This window comes from Falco rusticolus, chromosome 3, assembly GCF_015220075.1.
Source record: "Falco rusticolus isolate bFalRus1 chromosome 3, bFalRus1.pri, whole genome shotgun sequence".
Classification (NCBI taxonomy): Eukaryota; Metazoa; Chordata; class Aves; order Falconiformes; family Falconidae; genus Falco; species Falco rusticolus.
Window position 1 is genome coordinate 117,902,895 of NC_051189.1, and position 25,933 is coordinate 117,928,827.

At 49.5% G+C, this 25,933-nt stretch overlaps 1 protein-coding gene across 4 annotated transcripts; it reads right to left on the reverse strand.

Moving 5' to 3' along the window:
* Positions 1 to 140: 140 nt before the first annotated feature.
* STK40 (serine/threonine kinase 40) lies at positions 141 to 25,150 on the reverse strand. Of its 4 annotated transcripts, none has more exons than XM_037379514.1 (12): positions 25,038 to 25,150; positions 17,313 to 17,425; positions 15,153 to 15,272; positions 14,064 to 14,149; positions 13,422 to 13,565; positions 12,150 to 12,377; positions 11,255 to 11,307; positions 8,364 to 8,479; positions 4,986 to 5,130; positions 4,507 to 4,626; positions 3,428 to 3,512; positions 141 to 2,610 (listed from the first exon to the last, which is right to left on the reverse strand). In XM_037379514.1, exons 3-12 carry the CDS (start codon positions 15,262 to 15,264, stop codon positions 2,392 to 2,394), a joined length of 1,308 nt encoding a protein of 435 aa, XP_037235411.1. In that variant the 5' UTR covers positions 15,265 to 15,272; positions 17,313 to 17,425; positions 25,038 to 25,150; the 3' UTR covers positions 141 to 2,391. The 4 variants fall into 4 exon arrangements, with proteins under 4 accessions (XP_037235411.1, XP_037235412.1, XP_037235415.1 ...); XM_037379515.1 differs by lacking the exon at positions 25,038 to 25,150 and adding an exon at positions 24,173 to 24,557; XM_037379518.1 differs by lacking the exon at positions 25,038 to 25,150 and adding an exon at positions 19,066 to 24,138.
* Positions 25,151 to 25,933: the final 783 nt, after the last annotated feature.

The following is a 25,933-nucleotide window of genomic DNA, read 5'->3' on the forward strand; positions in this document are numbered from 1 at the left end:
CAGCTGGGGCCCACAGGGCAACACGGGGCTGCAGGCCCCCCCTGCTGCATCCTCTTGTGTGCCCCCCCCCAGGCACAACAGCCCCCCAAACCCTTTTCAGACCCACCCCCCCATCCCCGCAGGGTCGCTGCGCGCCGGGCTCTCGGTATGAAGTTTTATTGCCGACATGCAGGAGTAGTTTCGATGTAGTACAAAAATAATGTCTTTATACAAATTTTTTTCCTTTTTTTTTTTCTTTTTTTTTTTTTTTTCTCTCCTTACAATAGGCTCCTTCCCGCAGCACGGCCCCTCTGTCCACACCCCCAGCCCCTTCTGCCCTCCCCATGCCACCCCCTCTTCCAGTTTAATACAAGTATGATTTACTGGCGATGACTGGTGCACAGGAATACTGGGTATGATATAGCCTTGCAGAGTCCCCAGAATATTGCTTCAACTTTGGGGGGGGGGAAGGGTGTGTGTGTGTGTGTGTGTGTAAAAAAAAAAAAAAATCAGGAGAACAAGACAGGAGAAAACCAGATGGAGAGAGCAGAGCCCAGCTGGAAGGTCCAAACCCCACGGGTGCTCAGGGGCTGGGGGTCCCTACTCTGTTGCTGGTGGCACAGGGGGGTGATGGGCACACACTGGGGTGTACTGGGACAGACCCACCATCTTTAAAATAAATAAGGCTAAGACTTCAGGCTACTGGCTCAGCTGGCTGGGGTTGGTGCAACTGTTCTAGTCTGTATTAGTGTTCACAATTCCCTGCCTGCCCGCTGCCAAGCCGCACGGCTTCGGCGAGTTCGCAGGCAGGATGTAATGCCCGACGCTGCCAAGGAGTTTCAGGTCAATCCCTATGTCCCCACAAAGATGCCCGTAGGTTGGCCCAGGCTAGACTCAGTCTGCTTCCCCAGCCCAAGGCAAGAGAAGGCAACAACATGCTACAAATAGATCAGCTACTTGCTCCCTGCCCACAATCACTGCGGGGGGGTAGAGCTGGCCCCAAAAAGCAGGGCCAGCCCCCACAGCCAAAGCCACAGCAGCTTTTCCCATCCCTGCTCACACCTTTCCTTGTGTCCAGCCCAAGGCTGGCAGGAGAGGGTGATGCTGGAGCTGCCACGGGGCTGGGAGCAGCCAGGAGCAGGCAAAGGTGGCAGCCGGAGTGCTGGTGCCTGGAGCAAGAGCCCTGGCTGGGGTCCTGTGAGCCCTGGGACCTCTGTGTGAGAACAGTTCATCTGGCAAGACAGGCATCCAGTTCACAAAATGAGGCTCAGAAACAATCGTTCCTGTTCTCAGCACAGGCAAACACTCTTCCAGTGGCATTAGGTGACAAACCGGGACATCCTTCTCCCACCGCAGCACCACGCAGGGGTGGCAGAGGCAGCCCCAGGTTTGCATGGCGAGGCTGGGATGGCAAGATAAGCTAGGGAACAAATACAGTAGAGACTTCAGCCAGCCCCTTCCTAAATCTAGGCAGATTATTTTGGGAAGCTTTTTCACATTATAACTCATATATTATATCTGTACCACAACTGAAGTGTGAAAATGCTAAATCAGAATTAATGCAATTTTAACTGCACCTTAGATAAGCTACTGAAAAAATAAGATTAAATCATATATCCTTATGAAACTAAAAGAATCAGTGAAAGGTGGGTAAGAGGTCAGAGGCCACACCGGGCCGAGTCCTGCAAAATCTTTGACAAGATCCAACCTTTGCAGCGATCGCCTGCAAGGACAACTCTTGCCTGAGGCAGTGGCCGGGCTCTCCAGGCAGCCCCCGGTCACACCAGGTAACTGGGCGGCTGTTTGTGCCGCTCACAAAGGCCTTGGCACACTGCAGCCCACACACGGCCACTGAGGGTTAGCCAACACAGCCAAACCAGGTGGCACGTTAAGGACAAAAAAAAAAAAATTGATGCAGATGAAGGGAAGTGGGAGGTTTCAAGAAATTCTTCCTTTCGAGAAACCCTGATAAATCTAAGCTTATTCAAACCATATGGAGCGAATGCAATCAGCCGACTCTCCGTACTGCACAGCCGCAACTCTTGTGCCAGCAAAACCAGCTTCACCCTTGGTAGTCTTCTCCTTTCCCACAGGCTTTGCTCGATCCAGAGAACAGCATGGTTAAAAAGACAAGAGAGGTAGATTACAGTCATGATTAAAAGCAGATTAGTCATCTAGGCTTCAATTTAAAAAAAACAGATTCCAGAAGATGCCAAGAGGTTGCTGCTTCCAAAACTAGCTTTTTCAAAAGTCTCCCTCCAGAGCGAGTGTGAGTGCGTGTCCCCGAACAGAGCTCAGAAGAATTGCTACATTATTCTCCATCACGGGACACCGGTATTGCTGTTGAGCTGTAGTAGGCGACGTGAAAGGCAGACTGCAGGATGGTGCTTGTGCTCTCGGATGTGTGGGAAGCTACTTCCGAAGGTACCTCTGGGCCAGGATAGCTGCGTCCAAAGGGTTCATGGGCTGGGCGTCATGGCCCAGGCGTCGCACCGGGGGGATGTTCCCAAACTGCCGCTTCTGTAGGAAGCTCTTGGCCTCATGCAAAGTGTTTTTCTCCTCAGCCAAGAGCAGCTGCTGCCTCATGTAGTTCTCGAACTCGTACTGCGAGCACTCCTCCGTCACCTTCACCTGCCACAGAACCACCCCGTCAGAGCCACAGCAACACGCAACAGGCCCACAGCTCCTCTCCCGGTTCTCCTGAGCTACCACGGGATAACTGCAGTCTCGATGCAAGACTCCTGCTGCCAGACGTACAGGCAGGACTCCCCGCAAGCCATTAGCGCCACCAGGAACAGAGGTCTGGAAACCTCAGTGGCTCTGTCCTGCTGCAACTCATCCCAACCCTGCCAGACAGTCAGAGGCTGCAGCTGTCTGACCCCGGCTCTCACATCCCACCCGCCCCACCCCCCCCCAAGCCCAGCGGAGGGATTTCTGATGGCAACACCAACTGTGGCATCGCAGGCAAAGTGCCTACAAGGCCGTCCCTGGGCAGTGAGGTCACCAACCGTCCCTTCCAACGTGAAATACACTGGCAAGAAAACAGGATGTTTGCTCTCACTGCAGAGCTCACTGGAGAGCCCGAGCCAACGCTGCTGCCTCTTCCTGCCTCTCCCAGCACATGCAAACTCTCAGCTGCATGCAAGGGAGTGAGCGCTGCTCCGAGAGGAGCGAGCTAGGGGCGGCTCCAGGGCCCGCGAGCTCACTTCCAGGCAGCATGGCCAGCTGGATGTGACTCCCAGTCCCAGCAGCGCGAGCCTTTCCTTCCACTGCACACAAGGCAGCGATGCACTCTTGTCACCTTGCAGAGCAGCAGCCACAGCGGGGTCCTCACCGCCCTCCCCTCGCCAGCTCGGGGGCCACAAGGAGCTGCCACCTCCTTCCATTACCGACTTGGCACAGCGGCACGGGAAAGCAGTTCCATGGAAAGCAAAGTAGGAAAACCTACCTCTTGGGGGTTTTCAGGGTTAGCCACTTGGTCATCGATGTCTGGCACCACTTGCAAAGGGCCACTCAGCGAGGACATAGACTGCCTGGAGGGAGAGCAGAGTGCCAGGGATTCGGAGCGCAGCACTGGCTTGCCCACCCTCACCCCACACCCCGGGCACAGTAACCCTGCCTGGCTGGCCACCCGTGTGGCACAGGGCTGCCAGGATGCCACACCAGCCACTCCTCCTAAAGGACACTACGCAAAATTCAATTTCCCTGGTATGAAATCACATTATAATCCTCAGAGCCACCTTTTTTTTTTTTTTTTTTTTTTTTAAACAGGATGTGGAACACTCTAACCCTTGCATAGGTAGGAGAGAAAACAGCCACAGCTCCAAAAATCACAGCCTTCACTGCTGACTCAACAGGCAACAACAACAACTTTGCCTGGGCATGCTGTGCAGCACAGACAGAAGGTCGCAGGGCTGACAAGAGGGCTGCACCAAACAAACACTGCCAGGATCAGTTTCTGCTGGAGTGTGCTACTGGAATCTCATCCCAGTTGGTTCATGCCCGTCCTGGAGTCAGATTTACCCTCAAAAGGCATCCCCCCACCTCGCCTGTGTGGTGTTCCCACCTGTGACGGCATCTCCTGCTCTTCTCCTCTAGAAGTCTCGTGACTGCTTTCACTTAAAGGACAACGCAGTGCTAGTTACAAGCTTGCAGGAAGTCTCTCTGCATTTGGCTGCATCTGTCTGCATGTGTAAGATATTCCTGACCATCAGACTTCATTTAAAAATCAGATCTGGGGAGCACAAGGGGGACACGGCAGAGGCCCTCCCGTACCCCAGTACTGTTTTGTAATGTTACTGCTCTACAGACTCCAACCTTGGTCAGTGACATGCATTTGTACAAGCCGCTCTGGCTGTATCTATCAGCAGACACCAGTGGCTGAGACACAGGATTTAAAGCCTTTCTTGCAGTTCCCACAGATCCTCCCCTGGTGTCCTGTTTGGCAGCAGTCTGCTGGCCACAGCTGGAATAACACAGCCTGTGGCCGGAGACACCATGTTCCTGCCTCTCTGCTCTTGCACATACCATGATGCTATGATGGAGCTGAGAGAATCCAGCACTTCAGAAGCTGTCAGACGCTGCTGCGGATCCAAGACCAGCAGTTTTCGGATCAAGCACACAGTGTTTTCTGAGACCCGTCCATCCCTGGGAGAGAGAACACACAGTGACCCTGAGCGTCCGAGGTGGGCAGAGGCAGCAGCAGGATGGATGTGCTGGGAGCACAGGTCAGGAACCAGAGGAGCCGCTGCTGCCCTGACAGAGACCCCAGAATTAACCAGGAGGCTGATTCCCTGTCCCTGCAGCACGGAGGCCTTCACACAAGACGTCCCAGCTTTGTTACTGCTTCCTTGGTGTCTACTGCATACGGTCTTTGTTCTCGTTACTGCTGCAACCCTCAGGGGCTTTGAGGGAAGCCCCTCCAGCGCCAGCTGTCCCAGTAAGGCCCAGAGCACCACCCACACAGGCACCAAGAGAAGGGCCTCCCCGGGACGGGCTGTACTCACTCAGGGATGGTGTACTCGGCAGCCTTGATTTTGCGGAAAAGCTCCTGAGGTATGCTGTCGTAGAAGGGGAACTGGCCATAGAGCATGGTGAAGAGCACCACACCCAATGCCCACATGTCACTGGGTTTTCCACGGTACGGCCGTCCTGCAGGGAGCAAGGAGAGACAAAACCACCATGCTTTACAACACTGCTTGCCTCTGCTGCCCACCACCAGCAGCAAAGGCACTGAAGTAACCTCTGCAGGTGATCCTGTTTTCTAAGCATTGATCAAAATGCTCGACTTCCTATCACAAGACACTAAGAAACTCTTTCAAAGGTGCATCCTTCATGAATAAGCAAGTTGTTCACCTCCACACAGATGTCTTCCCTTCCCCTACAGAGCAGGGCCGTCCCTGCTGAACAGCCTCGATCGGAGCCAAGAGCATCCAGGAATCTGAACCCCTCCGTACCGTGCTGGAGTTCTCACTTCACTCCCCTTCCCCATCCCAGCAGACTGTCACCACCGGGAGCTCCTGAGCCTCACAGGCTCCGCAGATGCACCCTGCTGCAAGCCTGGGCCAAAGGAGAGGCCGAAGGAGAAGTGAATTTAAGAGCCAGCGAGCAAAAGGCAGGCGGAGGCAGGGAAGAAAGCCCAAGAAGGATAAGTGCTCTTCTGGTGGAGTAGCCAAAGATCAACACCAACCTCACCACCCCAGCTGCACATGAGATCTGCGTGGAAGCACAGACTAAGACTCTCCACACCCAGCTCAGACTGAGCTCATCGAGATGGGACTCTGCCTCTGGGACAGATCCAGCACACAGCCACCAGAGCCTGCTGTGAAACCACCGAGGGCGCGCGAAGGTGCCTCTCCTGCACGGAGGCATCCCCAAAAGCTGCTGCAGCCCTGGGATTCGCTCGATGGAAATGCTGCTTTGAAGCCCCTTCAATCACACCATAAATCAGCAAACAGCAGCACGCACGAGGGTCAAAAAATTAAACGCCAGTGCCGTACCACAGCACAGGACTGAGGGAATGACTTCCTCTGACTCACGCAGTGAGTCACTGCTGCAGCATTTGTTATTTGTACTAATTATTCTTTGCTTTATACGCTCAAAAAAAGGCACCTCTCCCTCCTCCTCCAGCTTTTCCTGTGGTGACATTTCACCAGCCATAAAATACAAGCCATCTCTTAGCAGAAGACAGCTCCTCTTGGAGACCTAAAACAATGATTAATTCTTCAGGCGTTTTAGCTTCCCCTTGCAAAGGAACATTAGCAATACAGACAGAGGGATGCTCAGTCTGAAGCTGGTGGTGAAGCTTGGATGTCCTCAAGTAACTTTTCTCTCAGTACTCGGAGGGGAACTGCAGACTGAGCCATTTTGCTCTGGAAAACGCTCTTCCAGAGTGTTGGGCTGCAGACACCCAGCAGGTAAGGGCTACCGGCAGGGCGGTCAGAGCCCGAGCGCAGTGCGATCACACCCGGCGTCAGGCCAGGCGGTGCTCCAGCGGGAAGCAGTCCTGCAAGGATGGCTGCGCCTTGCAGGGTCTCCAACGGCCTCAGCTGTCGGAGAAGTCAGCAAAACCAGCCTGTCCAGTCCCTTGTGCCGTGACCCACGGACAGGCCAGCCAAGCCACCACCAAGAGAGCCATTAGAGGAAACGTGGGCGCTTGCAGCTGAGCTGTGCTAGCAGGGAGGGCAACAGGGCTGAAGTCCAGGACAGAACAGTACCCTGGACGAGCAGGAAGGAGCAGCTCCATGCAGCCTTTACTAGACACTTGAGCTGCAACCGCTCCAAGCTCCTGCAGAGCAGTTGGCTCGTATCATCCATCTGGTTAGAGGGGCCTCAGGATATCCTGCAGAACAGGAAAGGCCTGCAAAAAACACATGTTCCACCTCCCTGCCTGCCTCTGCTCCCTTCCTGGCTTCGTCCTGCCCAGGAGGGAAGCAGCCTCAAACCTGCCTGGCAGATCACAACGGAAGAGCTCAGCTACATTTATTGCTGCTGCCTGTAAACCTGACAACAAACTTACTAAAGCGAGTCCACTGGGTCTGGAGGTATCAGGACTAGCTCCCTCTGAGGGCATTACTGAAATACAATATAGCTCAGGATACCATAAACAATTCTTCAGCAGAGGTGTTTTCAGTATTCCAGGTGTTATCCTCACATAAACAAATGTGACAGACTGGCAAGGATTCTGGCTTTCACACCAGCGCACAGTGCTGCCCAACAGACTGCTGACTTTTCCAAAAAACAGCTGGTGCTGATGACCTGCTGTCCAGTTTTAGGCAGCTTCCCATCATCCAAACCCTACCTCAGCCCTGTGGATGGATAACCCTTAGGCAGGTGGGATGTACTAGGGGTGATCTTGGACCACAGCGTGCAGTTCAGCTTCATCCAAAGGGAATTTTATCTGTGCTCACCAGTACTCCACAACATGAGCTAACGCACAATAACTGAAGTCTCCATAGAAAGATGTAGATATGCACAGTCCCAGCTGCAAATGCACCTTTCAACACTGTCCAGCTCATCTGGATGAAAAGAAAGTAAAAAAAAAAAAGCAAAAAAGCCCCCAAACAATGCCTCTGTCACTACACTGACAAACAGGACCACCACCGCCTGCTCAGCAGAAAAGCTGGTACAGTAGCAGACCTTAAGAGCTCATGGAAGAGAAACCTCCTGAAGCAATTAAATAGACAGAAACCACATCTGTTCCTGAAAGTTCCATGCACTGGAAACAGTTAAAAGGCAGAAGGACATGAGGGAAAGCTGCTCGGTGCCAGACTTCTGCTTAAGGGCTCTGCTGGAGACACGGCATCGGCCAGGCTGCTGGAGACAAGATACAGCCCAAACAGACAGCTGGTCTGGCCCGGTGTCATCGTTCCTTTATTTTTAAGTAACTCCTCCCAGTGGGCCCAGAAGCTGCCCAGAGGGTCAGTAGTTCCCTTCTGGAAGCAAGCAGCAGTTGCAGCAACTGCTCCTCTTAGCGTACGGCCTGGAACAAACAGACGTGATGGTGGGATTTGGGCTGACTGCCTCTTCGGCCTGGGGATTTACCTGCAGCTTAAGTGAAGCCTCAGGAACAGGATTCAGACATGGGAAAGAGAACATCTTGTGTGCAGCCAGCCTTATTTAGGAGCAGGCAGGAAGCTTTTAATTAGCTTTGAAGTTCAGACTAGCCTTAAGAAAAAAGTTACACTCTCTCCTTCCATCCATACTTTCCCAGTTGGAAAGAAACAGACCAAGTCTCATAACTGGACCCTAATTAAGAGGCTCTCACAGAAGGCCGGTTACACATGGGAACAAAACTAAGTGGTTTTCATGTATTGTCAAGAGCCACAAACAAAAGTAGTGTAGGGGCTGCGAATGCCCACCGAGGGCTGAAGGGGATTGCCTACCGCTGAGCACATCTGGGCTGATGTAGGCAGGGCTCCCTCGCTGGTCCTTCAGCAGGTCATCTTCACTCACCAGGTGCTTTCCGAGACAGAAGTTTGTTATGGTTATTCGATGGGTTCTGGGGAGAATCAGAAGGCATCAGTGAGCAAGGACCGTGCTGCACGAGTCGAACAGCACAAGCAGAGATGTTAACACTAAAACAGAAGGGTGCATCTATGGGGCTTTCTGGGAAGCTTGATCTGCTGGGGAAAGACAAGTGGAGCTGTAAGATCAGCTCCATTCCAAAGGGAAGGGATTCCACACCTGTCGGCACAGCTTCCAAGACTCTTACGGGGGGGGTAAGAAAATTTCTTTTACTCCTACAGATGTTGTCTACACCCAACCTGAGTGGCACACGCAAGCGTGGCTGTAAGCACAGGGTGCTCACGTAACTTGCTCACATTGTGGCCACACAGCTGCCTTTTGGCCAGCCTGCCAGCAGCACAGCACCATGCAGGTAGCAGCAGCACCAGGATCTGCACCTGTATGCTTGCTGACCAAAGGCTGTTAAAGTGGAAGTTTATTTTAATTGCTGGTTCTACCATATGCTTCCCAAGCACCATCTCTAAAAGCAAACATTGCCTGGAAGCTGAGGGGAAAATAACCTGCAGAAGGCCTGGCCTCCACGTGCTGTTTGCTGACGTACCACCAGCAGATGAGCTACAGAACCTTTGATCAGATTCAGTACAACCCCTTCCGCATTCCCCAGCAATGGCACAGCACGAGCCTGGTGGCAGTTTTATCTGATCCGATCCGCAGGGCTGTCCTTCACAGGCAAGTACACAGAACAGCGAGAACTGCAGGTACATGCAACTTCTCTATTAAGATACCCCTACTTCCCTATGGTATTGCCAGCTCCAGTTAATGAATTTTTCCAGGGAAAGTGAGCTCATTACAAAATTATCACGTTACATCTTCCATGTCACTCAGATAATTTGGATTTTAACGTACAACTTAAAGGACTGAGTAGAAAAACACCGTCTACAAGTTTGCTATATTCTTGAAAAGTACTACACAACTAGAGCCCAACAGAATTAAGTCAGTCACAATAACCAAGAAATATTTCCAGCAAGTCTAACAGATAAGTGAAATAAAACCAAGTGTGTGTTGGCAACGGACAGTTGATTATTAAGACAGACAGACTTGTGTTTAAGAAGTGTCAGCTTCAACTGTCAAGAGATTTCCCTGCAGGTTGTTATTCAGCCAGGATTTGTTAAGGATTTAAAAGACTAAGCGTTCTAAAGGACACAAAAATGTTCAGGGTTGCTTGGTTTTATTTAGTCACTGAAATTTGATCTAATCTGTAATCATCCAACCACTGTGCTGGCTAATTAGAAAACCTGCAAGGCTTTAACGTCCGCATCTCATGAGGGACAACGCTGGAGGGACCTTCGCTGGCCCCGGGTGTACCATGCCTGGTTAGGGCTTTGCAGTGATAGGGAGCTTCCTTCACTCCCCTGCTAACAGAAAGACCTGGCTTTTTTGTGAGCACGGCTGGAACAGAACAAACATTTCTGATCAGCCCAAACGGCTGGTCCTCTCCATGGTGATCTATTCTTATGCCTCACCCACCCTTTCACATGACTCACTGCTGTAGAGGCTACAGTTTCTCCTCACCAAAGCTGATGGTCTTGCTAGGAAAAAGCAAAAACATAGTACGTAATACAAAGAATGACTTTAGCAAGTGTGTTCACAAAGCTTCAAATACCTTCCCCCTTCCTGCTAGGGGGGGCCCTGTGTGCAGCTCTATCAGCGGGATGCTCCACTGCACACTTTGCCCAGAAAAGCGGCTCTGAGTGGATCCTTTAAAGCAGCAACCTTTGTCTGCCTCTTCCTAGCAAGAAAAAGAATCAAAGCAGCAAGCGGATGATAAGAGATTTACCTTAAAGCACCTCTAGAGAAACGACTTAAAACAATTTAGAGGTGGCCTTGAAAAGCACTAGCTGCTGTGTGTCGGAGAGGCAGAACCGAGAAGTTCGGCCTCAGTAGGTAAAATCTATTTTGTTTCCAACAGTATTAGGGAGGAGAAAAAAGCTGTGACCGCAGTGAACCTGCATGCTTTGTACAGACTCTGGAAGCCTGCAGATCTACAGCCTTCCTTTTTTATTCATTCCACAGAAAACCAGACAGTGTGAAAAGACAATAAAATTCCACTCATTCTTAAAGTTAGTGCAAAATATTTAGCCAGTAATGTAATACTGAAGGACACAGCAGAGTAGCTGAACTAGAACTAGCTTGCCAACTAAATAACTGCATAACCCAAGACAGCTAAAAAACTCCAAGGAGCCACCAAACAACGCGCACGCTGCCACCACTTGTGCGGAACTTGTGCCTCACGGATGCTGTTTGCTCTGCTCCGGGAGGGCTGGTCCCTCTTGTGTCTGCACAGCATCCAAGGCATGTTGGACATTGGTGCATTATAAACTGAGGCTTGCACCAAACCAGCTAATGGGAACAAGGAAGCTATTTCAAGCACAAATACAGACTAGACAGAAGAACTTTTGTTTAGTTAAGTAAATATTTTACTGCTAGGAAAAACACAGCAGTGCAACAGTCAAAGGCTTAACACTGCTGTGATTACATACAGACTGCAGTGTTGGGAATTCCTTCAGCACGACGGAACGTGAATTATTGTGAACAAAACCACTTATCACATTTTATATATATATTAGCAAAAAAATATTAAAGAGTATTTCCCTTGCAAATTTCTTTGCGCAGCTGGCTTCCGTCTCCCTCACCATTCTCACATGACGGCACTCTCAAGTGCTGCCCTCAATTATGTTTCTAGTAGAAATCTGCTTCAGGGAAGAAATGTAAGACAACTGCCACCACAGCAGCTCTCCAGCAGACTTACCTTTTGTTTAGCACCATGTTTCCTAGTTTCAAGTCTCTGTGCACAATATTTTTCTGTAAAATATAGAACAGTACAACGTGAGCAAAAGCATATTTGTTACAGAGGTATAAATTCGATACTAGGACAAAAGCACTAAGTATCTTCTGAAATCATGTCATCTTCATTCTCAGAAATAACCTAGATCAAGGTTTCAAGTCAGGTTGCATCCTGGGTACTTTGTGCACTTCATTTTCCATTCTGGTTAGAAGGACAGAAAAGTGAATTTGCTACTTTGAAAACAAAGATAGACCTGACTGAAACTAAGAGACCTGAAACTTAACAGTCCAGGCTCAGTAAGACCAATATGATGAGCATTCCCTTAAAAGATACAGGCTTCACCGCTTTGCCAAGGAAGGATGAGTGTCCCCTATCACAGGGTAAGAAGTCAAACACTGGCAGAATCTATTTTTGTTACAGTGATTTCTAGTTCATTGATCTGAAACTTGTAGCTTGAGGTTCTGAGCTTAGAAATCAATTCTTACATTGTGATTTATTTTGCTTCAAATGGAAATAGCTTAAAGTGTTTCCTGCATTTGATTAGCCTCTGCTCTCCTCTTCAGCTGCCCCTTTCTGTGGTTAGTAACACTGTTGTTCACCTGATCCGCATTTAATCCAGCTGGCCCCTTTCCACAGTCAACAAATTCTACATTATCATAGAGAAACTTGAGGGGAGGGGAAGGGAAGGGAATGCTCTTTTACAGCTTGGGGCATCAGGTCTCGCACAGAACACTGTTACAAGGAAACATCCATCCCTGTCATCTCGTCACTGCCTGCACAAGGAAGTTTTAAAACATCTATTATACTAACGTGGGAAAACTAAGGCTTCCAGCACTGACAGGGGTAACAAAGATCTTACCTTATGTAATGCTTCCACCACTCGTACCACATCATAAAATATCACTACCGTCTCCCGCTCGCTGAGTCTCTTCTCTTTAATGACATAATGCTGCAGATTGATCAGATCTGCTGTTTTGTCACTGAAGTCATGAGCACAGAGACAGTCTAATACAAGACAAATACGCTTCTTCATTTTTCTGACCATTCTGTTGGCTTCTAGATCTTCTATAATTTCACAAGCTCGGTCCTACAGGGAGACAAACAAATGAGCAACAGTTCAGGGAATTTATCTGGGCCTATGTACCTGCATACAGAGCACTAGAGAATAAATAACTATGTGGTGATCTCAAAATAAGCAAATGCAGTCATAGTGCTTGATCTTTGCCCCAAGTTGGGATTAAAAAAAAAAACCCCACCAAACAAACGATACATGACCTCTACTTAAAGAAGCCAGAGAAAGTCTATGCTCTTTGGTTATATGTGTATGCCAGCACTGATACTGTTTTTACAGACACCTTTAGATAAAGCCTCTACAGTGGTACAGGCTCTCCAAATACTAGCAATCCAACACATTATTAATGAGAGGAACAGAAATCTTAAGACACAATTAGCAGTTCTTCCATAACATTAAACAGGATGCAGCAGAGTTGGACATTTGGCTTATTTAAAGTATAGTACAGATGGCCTCAAGTGAAAAGTCTGCTGACAAAATTTAACCAGCCAGCAAGGCAACACCAACATCCAAACCAGTAATTCCTATCAGCCCATTCCATCCATAAACAGCTCTGAAGGCTTTAACTACAACACAAGTCACTCACACAAGACACTGGTCAGCACACCGACTAGTTTAACTTGCTGAAACAGTTCCTTGGCAATTTGTCCCCTCTTACAAGTCATCATAAAACAGCACAGAGTCCAGAAAGCACAAATTCAGCTATAAAAGGCGCTCTGTGGGTCCAGAAAGCACAAATTCAGCTGTAAAAGGCGCTCTGTGGGCACAAATTAATTTGCCAGTGAAACAGCTATTCTTCTATTTGAAGAAGATGCTACTAAGCACCTGTCCCATGTCTGAATGTTGTCACATTTCCCAAATCCCGTTACGTGCCACTTAACTCTCAAGAGCCCCTGCCACAAACCTGCTTGATTGAAGCAGCAGCGGTTAATGTCAGCAGTGTGCTGCTAAGTCTTCACACAAAAGAATGGGGTCAGCACAACTGTAAATTATCCAAAAGCAGCTCAAGCCAATAGCAGTTACTGGCATTCCCCCAACCTGGACAGTGACCAGCTGTACCTGAAAGAGCCCATGATGATGAACCACTCCTTCCTGGTTGTGGAGCAGGGAAAGGAGAGAATATTCTGTGTGCAGCAGCATCTTGCCCTGTCGCTCCTCCTGGGTTTCTATTCCTTTATCACCCCTTTCTTCTAAGGTGAGAATCTTCAGGAAAAGGGAAAAGACCTCTACAGTTCCCAGAAAACACAGAATGTCCCCAAACCTCTCTCATTTTAGGTATTCACATGTGTTTTAGCAGCTGATGTACTTGCTCTGATGTTTGCACACTTGCCACAAACCTGTCTGAACTAACATCTGCACAGAATGCACAGCATAAGCTTGACTAACACACAAAAGCAGCTTAGGTGGCTTTCTGCAAATACTCCAGGTGATTTTTTTCCCCCCACTGGAGCTGCTCCCATTTCAGGTGCAGCTGAGCAGATCAGAGGGCTCCAGGAGAGCAGCAGAGCAACCACAGAGGCCTCATCTCAGGGCTAATCTCAACACCAGATCTATGCCTGGTAGAACTGCCCCATCAAAGGGAAGTTCCAGCAGCCGTTTCCGACAGTGTGCTGCTTCAGCCTACACCACACATGGCTGTGAGTGCTTCTGTCACAAGAGTGAATGAGCCCCAAAGTTCTGGAAGCCCTGCAGTTTGCTTACCTTTAGCTGATAGAAGTCATCTGTCCCATCCTTTCTTGCCAAACACTGAACAATACTTGGCACGGGAGAGTTACCTAAACGTGGACCTAGCAGCACAAAGCAAAAACAGACTTGTTTTCCTTTAAGCAGCAATGACTAATTCAGGGTTACATCAGTATGCAAGTGTCACGCAGTTTACATTAGTTTAAACTAAGTTCCTTTTTTTTAGTAGACTAAGTGCATTTCCACAAATTACACTCTGAAGAAAAAAAATGGTATTGAACTCTGAAACCTTTGTGGACAATGTTTCATTTGTTCACTGGAGAAACACTTAACAAAAGCCCACACATGGCACAGCTGTTTTCAGAAATTCAAATTTCTGCATGCCTGAACCATACGGCTTTTACGTTTACTAGCAACACCCATGGCAACTGCTATTACCACACCTCTGAACCCAACTGCCACCTCTGCAGACACGGCTCAGGTACACAGATCAGTCCAAATTTCAAGCTAACATACAGCTTCCACTGCAGTTTAAGTCAATCAGCTTCCAGTTGATTATCCATTGATTTCCACTGTGAAGTCCACTACGGTTTTGACAGTTTATATAACAAGTTCTGAACTAATAACTATTCCAGTAACTATCCAGAGCTAGCAGAGTGGTCTTGCCTTTGCACATACTGCTCATAACAACCACTAGTGCATAAATAAGTTGCCTACACGCTGATTTGACAGCATATTCCAGGCAAGCAGGGTTGAGCATCTCCCTGGAGCTCTAACCAAAAAGGCTCCAGAATGAATTTGCTCTTTACCAAATTTAAGCATGTAGTTAGAAAAAACCAAACCACCAAAAAAAAAAAAAAGCAAGAGCAAGGGCTGATATTGATCTTAAAAGCCATGCCTGCCTTGCTATATTAGTATTATGAAACTCCTTAGCTTGACCAGCTGCAGAAGTTCCAAGGGCTGTAGCAGAGCAGCATCAAGTGAATTGCACTGAGCTAAGACGCTGAATTACACATCTGCTTTGCCTCATTTTATAGTGTCTTTTATTTTCAGTTTTGCAATCAGTAGCTACCTTGAAAACTGAAGAAGAAACCCCTCCCTGCTTACCTAGTATAAAAGGGCCCGCTCTCTTGGCATTATTTCCAGAAATCCCTGTACAAAGAGCTTTTGCTTTAGTGGATGTTTCCCCAGCTCCTCTGTCTGATGCTCGCCGCTTCATCCTTGGCTCTTGAAAGAGAAAGAAGAGCACATTTGATGAGCAAGTGAGTTAGTTTCTTATACTATCCCTTATTTTGTACTGGAAGGCTTTCACCTACTGATGCACTCGTGTCTCTGCCTACTTGTGTTTCTACAAAAAAAGCTATGGCTCATTACTGATAGACCAGTTGTGGGCTGGAGACTTAATGCATTTTTGAAGGTATAAATCAGCCTCATTATTCAAAGCAACATTTCCTAGAACACTTGTTTGAGACATACAGTGGGAACAAGTCAACATAATGAAAGCTTGCTTTACAGCAAAACCAAATTTGCAAATTAACATATTCCAAAACTAAGTTATCATTCTGTATGGATGTTTACTTCTGATTCCGCCTGTGGACTTTTATGGGTTCCTCCACAGAGGAATTCCCACCAGGCATCGCAGCTAGCTCACCAAGTAACTCGGAAGGCTCAAGTCTGTTCCTCAAACTGCCAAGAACGTACAAACTAACTGACCATAAAAAATAAACAGTATCTTTCACCTTTTCCAGCAAGGGCACAGAAGACTGAAACATGCTAGTTATCAAGAGGTTCAGTCAATTTAACAATGATATTTCAAAAATGTAGTTTCAGTCTTAAAAAAAGTCCCCCCCTCTCTCTTTGTACCTCTTTAGGCTTTAACCTTTTTATTACATCTCCATCTATCTACATCCAATGCAGCTGAAATCTGGATTCCAATACATAAAGGTCTACCACTTCAGTCTCTATGTGCAGGGGTCGATGCTTTATTTTGAATGAACACACTATTACCTGCCTTTGATGGATATTCTAATGAAAGGAAACACTGTGGTGCCAGTACGTGTGCTCTCTTGTACTACCCACTTCACGCAAAGGACAATTGAATCTATTAAACATGCATCTCATGCTTCTGCATCCAAGTATTTATTCAAGGTCCACACATCACAACAATTCAGCACAAATAACCAAAAGCTTGGCTAAATCCTACTTATTCAGGTACTGCAGAAAATCTGATTTCCAACATACGTTTTCTGCTGCTCAGAAATCTAAACAGAATTTGTAGCAGAACTTGCAGGAGAATTTGTATTGCAGAACCAACACCTAAAGGGCCAAATAAATTCTAGCCTTTGTGAATAAAACACTTCTTCCCCAAACAAAGGTCTTGTTTCAGTTTAGCAGGAAAAGAACGTCTCATGTTTGCTGCCAGCCCAGCCTTCACATGCTGCATGCTCACTACAAGAATAAATCGGCTCCAAAGCGATGTTTTATTTCCAATGCACCACCTCCTCTTCACCTTCATCTCTTGGAAAACAGTTTCAAAGACTTTCATAAATACCTAAATGCTAAATGCTCATTCTCTAACCTTTCAAAGATATTTTTTTTTTTGGGTGGTGGAGGGGTGGGGGAAGAGGAGGAACTAAGCAGAGATTCATTTTCTTACTCTGAGCAAGTCAAACAAGCCCCGATAGTCTTCCCTAAGAGATTACTACAGCAGACTAGGAAAGTATTTTTGGCTTGTACTTATTTGTTTTAAAAAAAGTCCCAGTGTTTCACCACGTAAGAGATGGATAAATCACCACGCTTTGAATGAAGTTTACCCTCTGGCAGTCCCACCCTTTCTGTGGACACAAGCATGATCTCATTGCATTAATTCATCGAGCAGTACCTGTCACCAAGATCAGAGACAGCAAGAGAGATAAGGTGAGAACTGCAGCAGTCTTTGCATCCTGCACTACCGACTTCCACCAGCTGTTCAGTCTCCGACAGAGAAGCGTTACCAGGCCCAGCTAGCTGAAGAGAACAAAGTCTTGAGCCCCACATGCAACTTGTTCTGTTCATTCCGCATCCCTGACCTAATATTTGATTGTTCCTAATAAAATTCTCCACTCCTTGCAACATCATCATGCCCGCTGGAAACCTATGAGTAACATTTCCACTGGAGAAACCCCACTGCACAGAAACTCTGAGATAATGACCGTTGTGCAATCCAAGCTGGATAGCAATCGCTGGTGCAAACGGCGTTATCGTAAACAAAATAATCTGAGGACTCACGTAGTTCAGCATCAACTGTATCTTTACTCTTCTTCCAAACTAGGTTTTCCAACGTCTCAGGAGACAGGAGTCATCACCTTGGAGAAGGCTGGATGGTCGAAAGGTCGAGGACTCTGTAATGTGAAATGAGATACACTTGATGCTGTGGTTCTGGATTATTCTTGATTACGATAACATGGTATGCACCAAAACTTCTGCAGCTTGAAACATCTGTGTTTGTTTTGGCTTAGAAAAGGCCTGAAGCTCCTGATACCATGTGACAGGAAAAAAAAAAGGCTCTTGAAGTTCAGTCCCCAAAGAGTCACAGGCATATGGCCCTGCACAGCAAGACAAATACAAGCGTCAACGATCTCGAAAGACATTCTGTGATGTGAGACAGACCTTCAGCGCAGAAAAAAATACGTTCTTCATTTTAACCTCCATCACACGGTACTAGCTCGCCTGTTCTTAACAGTATCTTAAATACACCCAAGTTAGCAACAGTGCCACAAGAAAACCTTCACCTCTAGAAGTAATTTTAGTCACAGTAGAGTTAATGCTTAAAGTTTGGACCTGAATTGAACAATTTCTGCAACAAAGAATAATACATTGAATTTTATTCTTTTCAAATCCCTGCAAGTTAATTCCTCTTTACAATTTATATTTGGCCTCAAAAAAAGTAACCAAACTCAGCTTAAATTCAGTGCTGCTTAATAGTTCCTCTGGTCCCATTAAAAAGGAGAAATTTAGGATTTAAACCAGACAATCTAGAATTGAATCTATACCGCCTCTACCAAATGCTTAGTTTAATCCTCAGATATTGCACGTGTTAAATGTTTGTTAATCCAGGCTGGCTTAATTTACCAGTATCCACATAGATCAACCGAAAAATGTACAAGGAACACCTGGGACATGTGAACCAAACTCCCGGCACCTCCCAAACCACATCACAGTACCGTCACCTGGTCCTGGGGGAGCTGCAAAGATTTTTTTGCTAAAGATCTTTCTGAATTAAAGCACCAAACCTATTTATATTTTGATGAAGAAAGTTCAGAGCCACTGCTCTGGGTAGCAGGATGCCCTGGCCAGGCAGACCACGTCGAACCGCTCACCCACACGCCAGGTAGCCAGCGCTCTCAGTATGAGTCGTCTCGGCACTGAGAGCGAGTGAAGGTGCCCCAGCCCTACCACTGCTTAAAGGACATACACCAACTCACATCTCACAGCTCTGTCACACAATATTTGTAAAAGCAAGGGAGAAAACCACCAATATAAATGAGTCCTGTGCTATTAAAGACAATCCTGTGCCACTCACAGCACTGTCTACCCAATCTCCCTGCTCCTTACCCTGTTCCAGCTGCATCACGAGGCAGCAAGGACAGCACAGCCCCACAAAAATCTCAGGAGCCCTCAGCAGCACCCTGAGGGAGCTCACACCTCAGCTCAGCAGAGGGTGAGCACTTTAGGTTCCTCCAAGACCGGAACGAAGGACGATCGGATGGAAGGAAGGTCCCAGAGCAAAGGGAAGAAAGCCAGGGGCAGCTGTTGTGAAAAAGCAGGAAGATTTTCTGCACATTGTGTAAACCCAGTTAGAGCAAGGAAATTGGTCAAAAGGGCACAGGCTTCCTTGTGTTAAGCCTCCTGTGGAATGAGTGGCCATCCACTAGGCATAGGGTAAGAACAGTATTTTGAGCCTGTCTTTAAGGAAAATCTTAAACCAAGAACAGTAATGTGAGAGGTTCCCCTCCCTGCCGAGCCAGCGGGAGCTTTCTACCTGCAAATTCACTGAATCTTGGCTTGAGCTGGGCTGATACAAAGCTCTGATTTCAAGGCGTTCCACTGCTAGAAGTACTCTAACACGAAGCTGGTATTTCTCAGATACCCACAGCTGAAATATATCCTGGAAGAACAAGCTTTAAATAAGATTTAGACAAGAGCCATAATAAGCTGGATGGCTTAAAATGACTCTGCAGTGGAAACACAAGGCCGCAAGTGCCGAGTGGCAGAGTGGGATGGGGGTCCCACCCCCGGAGCAGCCATCTGCCATCCCCCGGCACATCCCTGGCCCCACCGTGGGCACCGCCGGCCCCTGGACAGGCGCTGGCTGCAGGACCCCTGCACAGCTCAGCTGGAAGGACACTGGCAGTGTCACTGCTCCTCTGCCCAACGTGTTCAAACAGCAAAGGAGCTGCTGCTTCGTGTCCTGCAGCTAGTGTTGCCAGAGCAGCGGAGCCCTCCCCGGACAGGCTTGCTCAGAGCACACAAGAGGGGATTACTGCATGGCACAAGGATTTCCTCCTCACACACAATGAGCAGAGGACAAATAAGCAGTAAGTGGAGTCCCATGCACAAACTGGTTATGCTGCAGCACAGCTGAGAGTTAAAATAGCCTAAAACTGAGAATGTAGAACATTTCCATGAGAGGCAGCAAGCCTCGCAAGGTCGAAGAGCACCCCCCAGCCCCTGCAGCAACGTCTCTGTCTACAGGCAGCCCACAGACAGCTGGGACTTTCCAATTCTTAACACTAAAAAAAAATAATATCATAATTCATTTTAACAGCAGCAGGATAAGTCTCAAGAGAGAGAATCCAACATCTATGCAAAGAACCAGAACAAAACCACTTAATCCCTTAAAACGCTCCATCCTAGGGACAGGACAGATACTGATGTAGTGGGTTCACCGCCCCCTCCCAAAACCCAAACTGAACAGACTGAATCAAACCACCCCCGCTCCCTGTCCCACCATCTGTAACAAAAACGGTCTTCTCAGACAGACAATGAAATTACAAGTCTAGCACAAAAATTCGTTACTTAACCATTTTAATGTGATGCATGCAATGTATCAAACGTCTTACTGGAGAAGCTTCTAAAGCTTCTTACTGTGTTAGCTATGACTTTAATAGAATTATTAATCAAATAATTTGGAGACCTAGATGCAACATCTTTTAATTACGTAGCTTAAGGAAATTGTCTAATTCCTGAATTACTGCATGATGTTCCAGTGCCCAGCAAAACAACAAAGAAAAACAAGAGAGGAGGAAACTGACCTTTTCATCTGGGATTAAAGAACAAGCAAGTCCTACAGTCCAGCAGCCACAGCTAATAGCTGGAGCAGGAAAAAAACAGTACCTTTGGGGCGTTAACAGGATTACTCAGCAGCACAGAAACTAGTTAAACACTGGAGCAGCTGATACAGCCTCCACAACTCTTTCTGTTGTTTTATCTTGCAACAAGGGGACAAAACGAGTTAGCTGGTATTTATACTTCCCAGTGTGATGACTGGCAACCCCAAAGGTGTCCTACCCCACTGCTACAAAGGAGCAGAACTCTGCAAGTAAGGCAGCGAGATGAGCTGGCAGCTGGGAACCAGCAGCAGATGACAGAGCCCACCAGCATCTACTGGAAGTTCAGGGCTATCAAGGACAAGCTCCTTCAGCAAGAAGCTCACGCCATTATAAAAGAAACTCCCTGGGAGCCCAGGTGCTGCAGAAGCAGCTCCCAGGCAGCCAAAGGAGCTGAGCTGTGTCTGCTCCCACTCACCCCACTGCCAGCACCCCAGCACCTGAAACCTGCCTGTCGCTCCTGACCTGGAAACGCTGCAGGTGGAAGCACGGCTGGGACTCGTGGGACTTGCAGGCAGGGCTGCCGACTCAGGCGCACGCACAGGACAAATGAATCACCTCTCTCCCCATGGGCTTCGTCACCAGGCTTGAAACCTCCACAGTGGAGAGGCAGCACCGCTGGGTGCTCAGCCATCCAGGGAAGCACGGCATTGCTCTGTACTCGTGAATTATCCATCTCCCACCCCAGAGGGAGAAGACCTGTCACCCAACAGAGCAGCATTTCTACCCAGCTTTCTCTTCTGGCAGGCAGATAGTGCAGCATTTGGGATGAACCTGGAGACCCGGTCCAAAGGTTTTTGTCCCACTTGCCCTGTCCACTCTCCTCTCAGCCAGTGCCTCAGCTTTTGCAAAAATTAAGCTACAAAAATTGGGCAGTATTTATCAATGACAATTAACTGAAGTTCACATTTAAGCCTGGCTCATGGCAAATTCCAGCTCACAATAAGCCGTGTTGGACATGACCTAAAAACCTACACGAATGCTAACATTAAATGAGTAAAACCTCGAGAATGGCCTGACTTCCCCGCACAGGAACAAGCAGGTCGGTATCGCTGCGAGAAGCGGTAATCCCAGAGCATTGCCACACACCTTCCCTGGGCAAACCCGGCCAGGGACAGCTCAGAGCAGAGTCATCAGCGCTCCCAGGGACAGAGGCTCCATACCCATTGGAAAAGCTTCCCTGAGAACAGGCGGAGTTCGGATCAGCCAGGCCTGAGGAGGAGCCACTGGCTGGGGGATTACAGGGAATGTTTGCCAGGCAGATCCCAAGCAAAGCAGGCGTGTGGGAAGGAGGAGCTGCTGCAGCCAGGCACAACGCAGCTGGGGTGGGCTCCCCTCTCTCTACAAAGCACTGTAGTAGATTCACTACACAGGAACATTAACTTTACCAAAGGCTTTGGAAGTTGAACCACTCTGTAAGAGAAGTAATAACAACAATATTTAAAAAAAAAAAAAAAAAAAAAAAGCAGCCCATCAGATGACTCAGAGCCACCGGTGCAACCCATGTACCACTGTGTGAGCCCTTCCGGGAAGGGAAGCCTTCTCCAGAAACAGAGGAGCCCTGACTCAGAGATTTCTTGGAAACGTGCGGAGACTCATTCAGTCTTCTTCCCTAAGTGAGAATTTCCCTCAAAACCAGACACAGAGTTTCTCTGACCAAAGGAGAAGGAAGAATCCCAAGGTGCCAGCACAGCACGAGGGGCCGAGGTACCTGGTGAAGTATGAACTTGCCAAGCAAGCCACACTTTGGGAGACCCGAACACCTCCGGCAGCCCCTGCCGAACCAACCCACTAGAAAAACACCTTCCTCAGACCAACCTGCTGATTAGTTTAATCCCAGGTATGTGAGCAAGGCATGGCAAGCACTTGGGAGGCCATAGTGCAAAAAGGGACCCCAGTACACCTTGCCTACATCTCACATCTACTGTCGCCAATCTCCAACTTCTCAGGGACAAAAAAGGCTTCCACAGGCCAAGTCACACATCAGGGAAAGCAAATTCCTTCCTGGCCCCCCGCCCCCGGCAGCTGGGGAAACTCTGAAGCACAGAATTCCAGCAACGTAATTACAGTGCAAGCAACAAGCTGGGCTTTCTTTAAACCCTTCTGATGCATCAACACATGAGATAGCCAAAGACTCATCTCTGGGAGTTCCCTGTTTGGTTACATAAACACTAACTTCGGTTTAACCCTTTCACACTTAAGCACATGCCACATCCACCAGGAAAAATCCATGCTCCAGCCCAACATCATCATGGCAGGGGCACCTACAGCCGAGTACAGCAGAGAAGAGCCTGGAAATCCAACTGTAGCACTCTGACAGCACCCGAGACTCCATTGCTCTCCCAGCACACAAGTTCCTGACCTTGGGCTGCTCCTGTGAAGTCTGGCAGTTATTACCTTTCAAGTCACCATCAGGTGAGACGTGTATTGTATTACAAGGTTTTATTTTTTGTTTATAGCTTATGTTACTATGTACACTTAACATTCCGTAAATCCACTACAGCAGGACTTTCCTCACGCGCACAAAGATTATCACATGACTTGCACACATGCTGACACTTTCTTTACAGTGAGGTGTGGCTGCTGTTTTTAATGATAACCTACTTATCTAGCCTTAACTAGACAGAAAGAAATACATTTTCTACATATACTGCCATGGTAATGTTACTATTGTGTGTGGCATGAAAGCACATTGACAGACACTGTAAGTTCACAACTATGTACCCAATTAACAAACAAAAAAAAAAAGGAAAAAAAAAGAGCATTTCACATAGAAAATTACAATGGACATAGTCTCTCTTGTGGTCTAGCAAGAGCTCCCAGGCACGAGCAAGGCACACACCGTACAAGTCCAGAGCACAGATAACACATCTCTTATTTAGGCTAAGCTCAGTGGGCAGTTCAGGCAAAATAAAATCAATAGGGTTGTCCTTAATCAAACAGCAGCTAAGTGCCTACAAGGCTTCCCTCTGTGCGGTTTCAAAAGGAGATCATTCTGTAATATCCTGAGGATAAAAAGCAGCTGAACATGAGTATGCTTTTAAGTAATGCGATTATGTGACCAAACCATCAGCACGGATGCCACAGAGAAACAATAAAAGGATGTAGCACAAACACTCCAGCAGCAGGGAAACACATCCTGCATCCCAACCACTGCCAGCCCGGGGCCGCTCACCAGCAGGTAAGCCTTACTGTGCTCTGCCCCTCAAGTTACACCTTACCCAGGCTGCAGGCACCCTGAGAACCCAACCACCCTCCACCTGCACCCAACTCATGTCCCTTCTGCCTCAAAGGGAGCCTTGCTGTCCCGCAGCAGGCAGGTGGCTGAGGTGCAGTAGCTCAGCCTTGTCATGCTGGGCACTGGCCTCACTCCGACTTCTCTACCTCGCTCCAGACACAGGCTTGCAACCCGAGGAGACCAGAGCCCAAGATGCCTAGCACACCCACATGTAAAAGCATACATTAAGCCTACACATCAAGGCTCTAAACTAGTAAAGAACCGTATCACCGTCACCGCAGCACATCTGCAGCCACAGCAGGAGGAGGGAGCAGCTGGCCTGGAAGAAGACAAGCCCCAAAGCCCTTTTATCAGGGAGAGGAGCAGCGGGGCAAAGACACCGTGCCACAGGCTGCCCCCAACAGCAGCACGCGGGACCTTTAACGCTCTCGCTTATCACAGTGGTGAAGATCCCAAAGGCCACAGCCAAAGCCAACAGGTAACAGAGACAGGCTCTGAATGCAGGAAATCCCGAAGCATACCTCCTTATGTCCTCCCGACGAGCTCACGCAGGGAGGACAGGACAGGTTTCTGTAGTTAGCTCCAGCTGTAATACTTCATGGTCTTACTCATTCTCACTTAGAGGTATGACCTTCAACTACTCACTGCTGAGACACACGAGACTCCTCCTCAACACAGAGGTCTGAAACAACTAAATTAAGAAACTCCTGCCCAGACTGAAAGCGAAATCAGCACCAAACACAAGCTGTTTGCTCCCTCGGCAAGCCCTGAGCCTGTCAGTGCATCGCAAAAAGACCTGTGCTGTCAACAAAGCCCAAACCCCCGCCAGCGCTGTCACAGGGCAGAGAGCGACAAGGGAGCTTTACTAAGCGATATTTAAATCCAGCCGCGGCATCCCACCCTCGCTGGCGAGCGGCCCGCGGCCGGTGCACCGGCAGTACACAGGCCGGCCGGGCCGGGCCGCCCACCGGGGGAGGCTCCGCAGCGTCAGGAGCTCCCGCTGAAGAGCCCGGAGGCCTCACGGCGGCCCAAGGCCGGGAGAGCGACAGGCAGCGCCCGCAGGCCACGGCACGCGCGTGGGGACGGGCTCGGCCTCCCCCGGGCCGCTCCCGAGCCGCCGGCAGCGGGGGGGCTCCGCCGGCAACGGCCGCCCCGGCACAGGCCTCTGCCGGGCGGGCACCGCCTCGGAGGCCCCGCGGGCTGCCGGCACGGGACCAGGCGGCGAAGCCTCCGGAGCGGATAGGGTCCCCGCAGCGCCCGGCCCGGCCCCACACGGCCACGGTTGCCGGCGGCGCCTCCCAGCCGCGGTGCCTAGGCCGCCCACCCCCTCTCACAGCGGGCCCAGCCCCGGCACGAGGCTGCCCGCTCCCGCCCGCCGCCGCTCACCCATGGCCCCGGGGCCAGTGCGGCCGCCGGCGCCTCCCGCAGCCCCACGCCCGGCCGCGGCCTCCGCTCCGCTCCGCGGCGGCGGCCACCTGACAACGGAAGTGACGCACGCACCGCCGCCCCCCGCCGCCATCCCGCCTCCTGGCGGCCGCCGCAGAGATGGCGGCGAGGCCCCGGGGAAGGAGCGGCGCTGATTGGCAGGCTGAGCTATCTCCGGCTCTGATTGGACGAAAACCCAACTCCTGGGAGGGGATACTTGCGGCAGATTTTGATTGGTTGAGACGCGGCGGTGAGAAGCGAAGGCTCATTGGTCTGGGCGGGATGACTCCCTCCGCCGATTGGCTCCCGCTGGAAGCCAAGGGGGTTGGTGGGTAGGCGGGAGATTCGAACGCGCCGTGATTGGAGGAGAGGCGGGGGCTTTCCCGGCGAGGCCCGGCCCCACGGGCCGCTGGGCCTCGGCGCCGCCGCCAGTCCGACCCCGCTCCCCCGGTCCGGCCGCTCTCTGCTGCACCGAGCCTCAGCAGCCCCGCACCAGGCCGCACCAGCCCCAGGTTCATCTCCTGGAGCTGGACGTGAGCCCAAGGCATCTCTGCAGAGCCTCCCACCCCCACACCAACGGCCACACGAGCCTCTCCTGGCGCTCCCAGCTTGCCCCTGGTAGGGATGCGGGGTCCCTCGTCACACGCATTTCTCACGTGAACTCTTCAAGATGACCCACCGCCACCTGAGCGACTATTTGGGGACAGGGCGGCAGCACCTTTGCTCTCGGGGTGCTCGAGCTGCTGACCGCTCCAGCGAGGTGCCCAGGCCCAGAGCCAGGCCAATGGCACACACCGGGGACAGACGCCAAGCTCCATCTTGGAGGCCAGAGAGCACCGTGTAACAAAGGGATCCCT

Bases quoted from the DNA above. Each gene is read 5' to 3' on its own strand.
- STK40 (XM_037379514.1), bottom strand. From the start codon at position 15,264: ATGAAGCGGCGAGCATCAGACAGAGGAGCTGGGGAAACATCCACTAAA. The intron at 13,566-14,063 runs GTAAGCAAACTG...CTTTTCCTGAAG, and splicing joins ATGACTTCTATCAGCTAAAG to ATTCTCACCTTAGAAGAAAG. The intron at 8,480-11,254 runs GTAAGTCTGCTG...GATTCTCCCCAG, and splicing joins AACATGGTGCTAAACAAAAG to AACCCATCGAATAACCATAA.